Below are 10,992 nucleotides of genomic sequence, written 5' to 3' on the forward strand. Positions count from 1 at the left end.
AACAAGTTGATTAAAGACTTCGATAATAAGTCACATTAATTTTCAATATGTTTTAAGAGTGAAAATTATAACATCCAAGTTTTTAAAATTAAATTTTATGCTTTGAATTTAAAAATAAAATTTAATTTAATAATGACTTATTCTATTATTTTAAATTATCTATCAGAAACTATATTGATAGTTACAGTCTAAATTGATTTTTATAAATATTATTATTATTATTATTATTATTATTATTATTATTTAGTTATATTTATTTGGCCGAAGCCATTAAGATTTGTATTATATTATTACAATATTATATTATTACTTGTTTATAACATGACACATGCTCTCTTTTTATATATAACCAAATGAAAGAATTAGAAACGTGGCTTATGTGCTCTTGTGCATATATATATACATACATATAATTGTTACACATGCCACTTTTAATTATTAATCAATGACACCTAATGAAGCATTAGCCACCACAAATTATCCATTCATTCCTATCAGCCTTATCACTAACATTTCTTTACTCTCACCACCGAATTGAACTTGGCAAAAAAAAGAAGAAAGAAAGGCCGAGAGAGAATGTGAGCTTTTATGGAAACCATGAGTTTTTAGCTTCAATTTCTTGTGATCCGTAACTCCAATAAAAAATTTAATCCGGTAAAAGTGTTTGTATCTTCTTCCTCTACATGTTGGTGTTACTTTGATCCGGTAGAAATTGACGGTGACTTAGCTCCTCTTTCTCTTGAGTTCGGCCAACTGGAGTTCTAGGAGGCACATATGATTTCTGACGCTTTCTTCTGCAACAGCTCGATAAAAAAGTTTCTCCAAAGTTTTCGTTGATTTTGATTTCGTATAAAGGTAGGGGATTTATTTTTAAAGATAAACATTTTTAATTTAGAATGCCTACAAAATTAATTGAATAATTGCAAATATATCTATATATATATATATATATTAATAATAGTAATGTTATTGAGTATGGATTATTGCTGTGAATGTGACTGTTTTCTGATTATTAAGAATTTCGCTGATTTGAGAATTGTTGAGAAAAAGGCTGGTGAATTGTTGAGAAATAGGGAACCCGTAAGGGTGGTTTAGACCGAATTTTAGAGAAAATGCCGCCAAAATTTTATAAAATTTGAGGTTTTATTTGAAAAGTTATTTTAAAAGATTTGGTTTTGGAAAATTAAATTATTTAAAATATATTTAGTTAAGAAAAGATTTACTCTATTTTAAAGTTTGATTTATTAAGAAAAATATAATGTTTTAAACCCAATCTTTTAAGGAGAAATTTTGTTTTAAGTAAAGATTTGAGCTCGGTTTATTAAGAAAAGGAATCTCTGTCACAAGAGAGCAGAGAACAAGAATTTAAAGAATATATTAATTAATGAAGTGTCTACCACAGGAGAGTAGATGTGATATTGTTTGGGCCTTAGTGCCAAATGTAAAGTGGGGACGCCCACACACTGAGAACTGTTTTCCAGATGTACGCTTATTGATTTGGAAAGTCACACTGATGCAGCCTAGCCGTACGACTTATAAGCACACTGATGCATCTGGAAAGCCATACCAGCTGGGACTTGTGCCTGGGTAATGTCGGGAGCAGGTAGGCAACCGACACATGAGCTCATGGCCTGCGTTAGGAATAGACATGCATCATGTTGTTTGCACATTTGCATTTGATTGCGCTTGCTTGTCTTATTACTTTGTGATTGTATTGTTTGTCTTGTTGTGACTTGCTTGTACATTGAATTGAATCTCTTGCTTGCACTACTTGTTTGTAAGTGTATTAAAGTGATTACAAGTTGACATTTGGCTGAGGATTAACTATGTGGCTGAGAGACAGAAAATGTGACTAATTTTATATTTAAGTTTTTATTTGAGTTTAGAGTTTTTTTAAAAAAAGAGGTAATTTGTTAGCTAAAGTAAAACAAGAGTATTTTCAAAGGGTTTGATAAAAATATATTTTTATTGAGCAAAGTTAATTATTTGCATTTTAATCCATTACTTTTACGGCATTCCCATTCCCTACTGAGAACGTGTGGTTTGTTCTCACCCCAAATTTTCCACCCTTTCAGTAACACAGGTTCGGAGATTCAGTAAGAAGCTGCAGACGACTAGTAGATTTACTTGTGATTCCTGTTGTTTTTATAGAGTTCCCTCGTCCTTGTTGCTTTAGGGTTTTTTTTTTTTATTTTATGCAGAGGGATAGGTATTGTATTTGAGTTTTACATTGAATTTAATCGTATAACATCTATTATTATTAGTAATTATGTGGTTATTATTATTTGAAGATCTTTTGTTATGTGATTTTTAATTACTAAAATCTTTTTTTTTTGAAATTTTCTTAAAAACAGAAACGCGATATCGACGTAAAGGCTCAATAGTAAATTTATAATAAAGAAAATCAGGTCCGTAACGCCTTACTTTTGGTACGATCATGACATGCTAAAAGTTAGGGTGTTACAAAAATGATAGTAAATTAAAAAAAAAATCAAATATGAGATTATTTTAAATTACTTATGGCTGGATGACTTTTTATTTGCATACGGACAAAATTATATATGTAGTAATATATATTGCTAAATATTTATGAAGTTGGAATGTGCACTTACCTCTTTGTTTATTTGATTTCAACGGATAATATATTTCTTTAACTAAGTTTAACGTAGTTTATTTTGATTAAGCATTTTGAAAGATGTGCGAATATGTTTAACACATTTTTAATTGGTATGTTCTTTGCATACATGACGACAGATAGAAGTGTTGCGAATCAGTCTAGTGATTGTAGTCGTGGACGTGGTAGAGAAAGGATATTTTTTTGCTGGTATTCTTAAAAATTCTTGATCTCTTTCTCTAATTCGACTACCCCAGTAACATCATAGATTGCAAGTACATCAGAATAGCCATTCATTATGATGTATAACTCACTATAGTTTGAAAGAACTATTAATTGAAGATAACATAGGAGTAGGTATTTACACTAGCTCGTCCCATGCCAAAATCATGGAATTCAATTATTTTGGAGCATATATATATATATATAAACTTTTTTTTTTGAGACACATGTTAAAAGGATATGTAATAGTGTGTATAAATATACAATTTTTTTTTTGTTCATGAAATTGACATAGAATAATTTTCAATTTGGTTGTCATTGGAAGAGTCAAGGTTATGAACAAAATAAAGGAGAAGAAGTTTTTATCCCAATTGCAGTGTCACACCTACAAGCATATATGTAAAAGATATTTATGTCTTTAATTTGGTTTTAGAAAATTATTGTATTATTTGGATGGAAAGATTTTTTTTTTGTTTATTCTTTTCTCATATTTGGATTTAATTCGTGTGAACGAAGTTTTAAATATTATTGTATGATTAATTTCGGTATATAAAAAAATTGTTGTGTCTTTTTTTAATTTGAATTCATTATGATGGTTAAAGTGAATTCAATTTTTGAATTAAATAAAAAAATTAGTTATTTTCATATGCAATTTATATGTATAACTATGAAGGTGACATAATATTATGTGATTGTTATATATTATGATTTATTATTTTATTACTTTTGTGCTATATGCGCATTTAGTCTTGTTAAATAAAAAAATCAGTAGCAATTTAGATTATTATATCCATTTATTTAAAGGTTTGGTTTTGAAATAAATTGATTGAATATTATGTTGTGAAAGTAGTCTCTTTTATAAAAATTGATTTATTTTAAAACATTAGGAATATAGTAATATATAATTTATGTGAATATTGATCATCTCAAAGGAAGATTTATATTTGGCAGAGTTATATATACATGTAAATGATATTTATATATTTGGACAAATGGTTAAGAATAAATCAATACTTATTATTTATGCGAACAATAATCGATCCAAAAAAATTATTATTTGGTTAAATAATAAACATTGAACCTTGTGTTTATTTTTTATTTAATTATGTAACCACTAATCGGCCCAAAGGATGATTGGTGTTTAGCCAATTGATAGAAAATATATGCGATAATAAATAGGTATAGTTCTCAAGTTTTCATTTGAACAATGAGTCGACCCAAAGATATGCTTATTGTTTGACAGAAATTTATTGAGAATATTTTGTAAGCCGCACTAAATAAATTTATGTATACGTAGTTTATGGGGATACGATCGGCCCAAAAGAAGTTATGTACTTGACCAAATTACATGCGCATTTGTGGTAATAAACATGTGATACTTATTTGGTTCCATGTGAATAATAAATTTGTTCAAAAATAGACTTTTTGTTTGACAAAATTTATTATCAATATTTGATTAATGGATTAAAAATACCGTTTACAAATTAATGTTGTGTTGGGTGTTTGTGATAGGCCCACTATCATATAAATTTTATTCATATAATATGTAACTTAGGTGAACATATTATTTTGTTTTAAAGTTAAGTTTGCCAATGTATATATCTAGATGTTGTATTAAAAATTGAAGAAGTCCTTCTCCATGGATAAAGTTTCAAATAGTAAAACTGAACATTAAGATGTGAGATTGTTCAAATTGCATAAATCTTGTGATCTTAAAGTATGAGATTCCAAAAGACTTATAAATACGATGCCCGAAATAAGGGTTTTTGCTTTAAAGAAATTTTCTTAAGAAATACAAAAGCACTTTGTTAAAAGTGACAAGGTTGAAATGAATATGACATTTGTCAAATTAAATTTTAACGAGGCATATATAAAAATATAAGCGAATACATCTTATAAATATCTTTTCTGATTTTGAAATTAAATGCATTAACGTTATTAGTGTCTAACGACATACTCATGCATTTAAGTTATTTCTTTAAAGCATAATTATGTTAATTTAACGTTAGTTATCAAGTTGTAATTGTCAATAGATCCTCACTATGTGCAATAAAAAAAAAGGTCAAAATAAAAAAAGTAATAAGGGTAAAAGAATTGCATATGGCATATTTTGCAAGAAATAACATAAATAAATAAAGAATTCAGTTATTTCTTTTGTAAGTACTCAAAATATTAGAAAAGAGATTATGTAAATATCACGTTTAATGTATAAAGATGAATATATCTCTAATTTATTTTGATTGAAAAATTTATTTAGTTTCAATGCTAAGACATATTTGGTGAGTAGATTTTGACTCTTCTCACTACAAGGATTTTAATATTTAGTGGAGGTTTTCTAGTGGAAATTTTTAAAACCTACACAAAATATTTCATTTGTGACAAATTATAAAACTCCCCTACATAATTATAAAAAATCCCCCCAGGCCCCACTGTTACAGATAATTAAAATTTCTAAACCCCCCTCCAAACAAACCCTAAAGCTATCACCCGTTGCTGTGTGAGAGAGAAGATCTCGTCAAATCCAAAATGATTATCAAGCTTCAACCCTAAAGCTCACAGCTATCGCCGCCTCCATCGCCACCGCTATCACCACCACTATATCCATTCGTGTCCTTGCCGCCACCGCATGCTTCGATAATCTCTTTTTGCGTTGTCTCCTCCGTCGATGCATCATCTCCTTTGGTCGCGACACGGTAACTTTTGAGATTTTCCTCTCTGTCTCTGTCTTTCTCTGTCTCTCTCTCTTTTCGTTCTTCGTGGAATCTTTCCGATTGTGGTTTGATGTATTACTTCTCTGATTTTGGATTTGGATTTTGTTACTTTTGCGATTATTCAGTGATTTTTTTTTTTTTTGTGACTGATTATTCAGTGAATTTGATGGCGACACAATTAGTCTAGATATTTTTGCTTACTGATTTTGCGAGAAAATTTTTGTTTCTATCTAACTATTCAAGGAATCAGTGATTTTCGGCAATATTTGAAGTATGATTTCTATACATATGCGTGACACTCTTTTTTTAATATGATATCCTTTATTTTATGCTAACGTATAATTTCTTGGATGTTGTCCTTGTTAACTCAGAGAAAGTGTTCGATGATATCCTCATAAAAGTTCAAGGTTCTTTTTTAGTTTTCCTTTCATTTTCTATGGATAGATTTGTTTTCTCTGATTTATGCTATTGGAGATTTATTACTCTCTCCATTTGATTTTGTAAATAACTAAATATATTTTCACCTTTGTTAATTTAATTTTGTTGATGCAATTTCATTATAGAATGATAATATAAAGCTGATTGATTGTTTCCTTTTCTGCTAAAAATCTGTTAAAAGATATTTAGTTTGATTGTGTTAGATGGAAGAGCCTGTCGTAGTTAACAAAGGCAAGGAGCCGCTGGATTTGCCACCAGGTTTCGGATTCCACCCAACAGATGAAGAAATCATCACTTATTACCTCACCGAGAAGGTCATGAACAGCAGCTTCAGTGCAACTGCCATAGGTGAAGCCGATTTGAACAAATCCGAACCCTGGGATTTACCAAGTAAGAAGTAGTAATATTATGTCCGTACATGAGCAGTTAGTTAGTTATGACTTATGAGTTATACCGATTATTTTGATTATTATTTGGTGTGCAGAGAAAGCAAAGATGGGAGAGAAGGAGTGGTACTTCTTTTGTCAGAAAGGTGACATCACAGATTGAAAAACAAGCTGTGAAGTAATGCAGAAAATTAAGAACAAAGTTGGTTACTTGTTTAGAGAAAAAAAATAAAAATGAGCTTAATGAAAACCAGTATTATTTCTTCACACTAATGACCAATACAATTGTTATATATATATACACATGATTCAGAGTCAGACTCTTCTCAAGAATAACCACAAAGAGCAAGCTTTAACTAACTAACCAAAACATAAAACTAACTAAACAAAAATCTGTTAGCTATAGAACTCTGATAACTAAACTAACTAACTTTGTACTATCTCTTAATAGAGCATACTCTGTTTCTAGGAGCCCTAATGCTATATGAAGTTATGATTATCTCTCATATTTGATAATTTACATCACTTTTCTACTTCTTTTGGATTATTTTCATTGTAGGTTGCAGAATTGTGAGAAAAAATCTGCGATATTGCTCGGGACTCGAATGGAGTAGTTCCTGCGTCAGACTTTCCTTACAGTTGTCAGAAAATCTGGGAAATGATTAAGGCAGACAAGGACCTTGATCTTCCTTCTCATAAGGTAAACCTCAGATGGTTCATTATGGTTCCTAACATATGAAAGCAGTATTGAACTATTGTTAATTCTCGTGTCTTGTCTCGTGTGCACAAAATTAATTCTTGCAAAATATATTAGCAAATTTTCTTTCAAGGACTAATCTCTGTTGAAGCTTTATCGCTTGATCAACTTGTAGATTATGCTTGCTACTGTTCGATATGAAGAAATTTTTCGGGAAAAGTATAAAGCTGCAAAGGAGGTATTAAGAGCACTTGAAAAAAAGGGGACTCTTATTTAACTGAATTAATTGATTGATTTTATTCAATCTACGAACATAAGACAAGGGGTGATTATCGAAAAATTTAGTTAATTAAAACCTCTTTTATGTAGTACAACCATATACCGTTTATATAATTCATTGAAAACTTTGTATATATTTGGATTATTTCATTTTGGTTAAGATAAGTTTACGGAGATGTTCTTATGCCTAATGTCAATTTTGAACAAAAAGGAAGAATTGAAAGAAATAAAACCATTTATAACAAAGAGGCTATAATTGTCCCATTATGTGATATTGAAATATCTATTATGTGCAATCCAAATTATAAATTAATCATTTAAACTCTACATTATTGTGCAATAAGTCTAATCTAATAGATGTACATCTATTCATTCATGTTTGATTACATTATTACATGCTAACCATATGTATGATAATTTAATTTTGTTGATGCAATTTCATTATGGAATGATAATATAAAGCTGATTGATTTCTTTCTCTTAATAAAGTGACACAGTTTTGATTGCCTACACTATTCAACTTCATTGTGAATGTCTTAGAAGGTGAATCATAATTTTCTTTAGAATGTTAGTGGAATCATAAAGCCCAGAAGGTGAATGATTATTTTATTATTATTTTCTTTTGTTCTCTTTCTATATTTTTTTATTTATTTTGTTATTGCTAAAAATACACCCACGAGAATCATATAAAACTTTATTTATTTATTTATTATTATTTTGTTGCTGGTATAATGATGAGGTTTGTTTTGTAGAATGACTCTGGATGTGTTTGGGAAACTCGTTAGAAGGGAAGAAGTACGTTTAGACTTCTTGAAAGCTTCAACTTTTGGTTTGGCAAAATTTTTTTCCATGAACGCAGAAGTGATTCTGCTGCCAAAACCAACGTTTACAAGAAGCAACTATTTTTAGCTTCTGCGTTTTCCTAACGAGCTTTTTAGCCATGATACTAACCATTTATTTATCTTTTACCAACTTTATCCTTCATGTATGTTATTATATTATTTATAAAATTCTTGTTATTCCTATTTATATGAACTCTATTTTTTTTATTATTTATCTTTTTTATTTTTTTTCAACTGTTTGTTTGATATTATACACTTTTATAATTGTGATTTTTGTGTATTATGTTTGTTATTATCTTTTTATAATATGATTTATTGATTCTATTAGGTAAAGTAAATTAAACAAAAAATTAACTATAAATAATAATAATAATAAAAAATTATAGCATATTAAAAAAAGAGTACTAAAAATACTAAAAATATACTATATAAAAAGATCATCAAGAATTTTCAGATTTGTTTCAATTACTATAAAGTAAATATTTAATTTTTTTTATTATTTTTAGTACTCTCTTTTATAATTGTAATTCTCATATACTATGTTTTAGTGTAATTTTTTATAATATAGATTATGATTCTATTAAAAAAAATTAAATAAAAAATTAATCATAGATAATAATAAAATCATAAACGTTGGATTCCAAATTAATATTAAGAATAAGATTATTGAGAGTACTAGAATAAGAGTACGATGTAAAAAAATACTAAAATAACATTCTTAGTTAATACTTAAAAAAATGTAACATATTTGATTAAATATTCTTTTATATATTTATAAAATTTATATTGTTTTATTTTTATTTAAAAATATATTTTATCTATTTTTATATGTTATTTTTATTTTAGTAAGTAAATATTAATTTTATTATAAAATTAACTAATAAGATTTATTTAAATATCTAAATTAAAATTATAGAATAATATAAAAAAATTATTTAAGTTGAGGTCTATTTTAGTAATTTTTTATCTAAAAGTGATTTTGAATGGTATAAGACAAACAACATTTATTTTACTATAATCAATTTTGATACAAAAATTACCAAACATAAATCACTTTAACACAAACTTACTTTTTATCAAAATCAAGTTTGCAAAATCAATTTTATACAAAATCTCGTTTACAAACTGTAATCCAAACACACACTCTGTTGTTGGGACTCCAGGCTCAGGGAAGACCACATTGCTATTAGCCTTGATTGACATTTTGTTGGAAAACTTGGCAAAGATTTAAAAGTAAGCAAATTAATCAAATTTTGCTATAATAAGTTCATACATTGTAGGCCATAGTTCCTTTTAAATTTTAGTAATTAAATTATTACACATGGATTTTCTTGTTCCTATTTGTTTAATAAAAAAAAGATAATAATTGGGTTAGTTATGATGATGAAAAAATCAGAAATCAGGGAGAGTAACATACAATGGGCATGGAGTAGAAGAGTTTGTGGCACAGAGAAGTTCAGCGTATATTGGGTAACATGATAACCACATTGGTAAAATGACTGTTAGAGAAACCACATTGGCTATTCTCTTTAATTTCTTGTAATCACTTCTTTTTATTTACTTCTCAGCTCATGGGCAAGTGATAGAGAAGAAATTAATCTCCATGGTTCGTGAAATTTAAAAGCTTTGTGCTGAGATTGCAAGTGCAGAAAAAAGGCAATGTGCACCTGCCAATCTAGGTATATGCTTAAAATGTGTCTTGTTTTCTGCTATATAACTATCTATATTAATTCATGGTTAAGATAGATATATAAAAATGATTGGTTACAAGTTACAAAATGGGAAAAAGAATTTCATAGTTTTTGACATGTCAAATTCGGGCGTGCTGATCTAGAAAAATGTGTTTTGTTAATCACATGCTTATGTTAGTTATGAGATATTTGTGTGCCATTAGTTATGCAAAGGAGATATTAAGCTTATCTTCCATGCTTTAGCACTGATAACTTTTTAGTTTTAATGCCAATAATATAAAACCTTAAGCTATGTGTTAGGCTTTTTTTTTGTGCTTATGTTATTCATATCTAATAGAATTTGTATTTGTATTAATTATTACAGGTGGTGATAATAAACGTAAAGTTCTCAACTCTTGGAATGGCACCTCATCTTGAAAAGGTATTTTGAATCTGTCATCTGAATGATTGGTTGGTTTTTCTTCTTTTTCAAATTTCAGTCCTCCTAAATTTTGGAATTTGGAATGTGAAGTAAGCCTGAAATTTGATATGATGCATTGAACATGAACAGGTATTGTTGTTTGGAGTAATGGCTATAGAGATTAAAAGAAAGGCTCCTCATTGTAACAGAAATTTCTGAATAATCTTGTTTTAGCTTTAAAAGCTACTGCCACAGCTAGTGTAAGCATTAGAACTTGTTAACTGCATTGTTAGTTTGTCATTACTTCTGGATGATAATGATATGGCTAGAAGTTAAGATCTATTTGCATTATTTGTAAATACATTTATCTAGTTATGTTTATTGTTTAGGAGTTTGGACATAAGTCTGTATTTTATCATGTTATTTTTAATATTTTGTAGTTATAATTAATGTGATTGAAAAATGATGGTAGTATACTATATTTTGTTTTAAGGTATTTCTTTTATTTTAATTTTCTTCTACATTTTTAATGTTTTGCTTAAATATTTTTTTAATAATAAATGATTAGTAGTGTAATAATAATGTAGATTAATTTTTAAAAATTAAATTGACAGGTTTGAAACCTCCACGTAATAGCTATTTTTTTTTAAATGAAAAAGTCTTTTTGTGGGGATTTTAAACCGTCACAAATATTGGTCAAAAATTGCCACAA

General features: G+C 28.1%; 1 protein-coding gene across 18 annotated transcripts; it reads left to right on the forward strand.

Annotated features, from left to right (window-relative positions):
* Positions 1–5,275: 5,275 nt before the first annotated feature.
* Positions 5,276–10,668, forward strand: LOC107639226 (NAC domain-containing protein 87). Of its 18 annotated transcripts, XM_088484192.1 has the most exons (12): positions 5,282–5,529; positions 6,189–6,375; positions 6,470–6,517; positions 6,931–7,071; positions 7,244–7,306; positions 7,837–7,940; positions 8,100–8,142; positions 9,353–9,422; positions 9,586–9,659; positions 9,758–9,868; positions 10,245–10,301; positions 10,431–10,668. In XM_088484192.1, exons 2-4 carry the CDS (start codon positions 6,189–6,191, stop codon positions 7,035–7,037), a joined length of 342 nt encoding a protein of 113 aa, XP_088340318.1. In that variant the 5' UTR covers positions 5,282–5,529; the 3' UTR covers positions 7,038–7,071; positions 7,244–7,306; positions 7,837–7,940; positions 8,100–8,142; positions 9,353–9,422; positions 9,586–9,659; positions 9,758–9,868; positions 10,245–10,301; positions 10,431–10,668. The 18 variants fall into 18 exon arrangements, with proteins under 18 accessions (XP_088340307.1, XP_088340323.1, XP_088340316.1 ...); XM_088484194.1 differs by lacking the exon at positions 7,837–7,940; XM_088484197.1 differs by lacking the exons at positions 7,244–7,306; positions 7,837–7,940 and having other exon boundaries at positions 5,281–5,529.
* Positions 10,669–10,992: the final 324 nt, after the last annotated feature.

Source organism: Arachis ipaensis, chromosome B4 (assembly GCF_059453495.1).
Source record: "Arachis ipaensis isolate K30076 ecotype BB chromosome B4, ASM5945349v1, whole genome shotgun sequence".
Taxonomy (NCBI): Eukaryota; Viridiplantae; Streptophyta; class Magnoliopsida; order Fabales; family Fabaceae; genus Arachis; species Arachis ipaensis.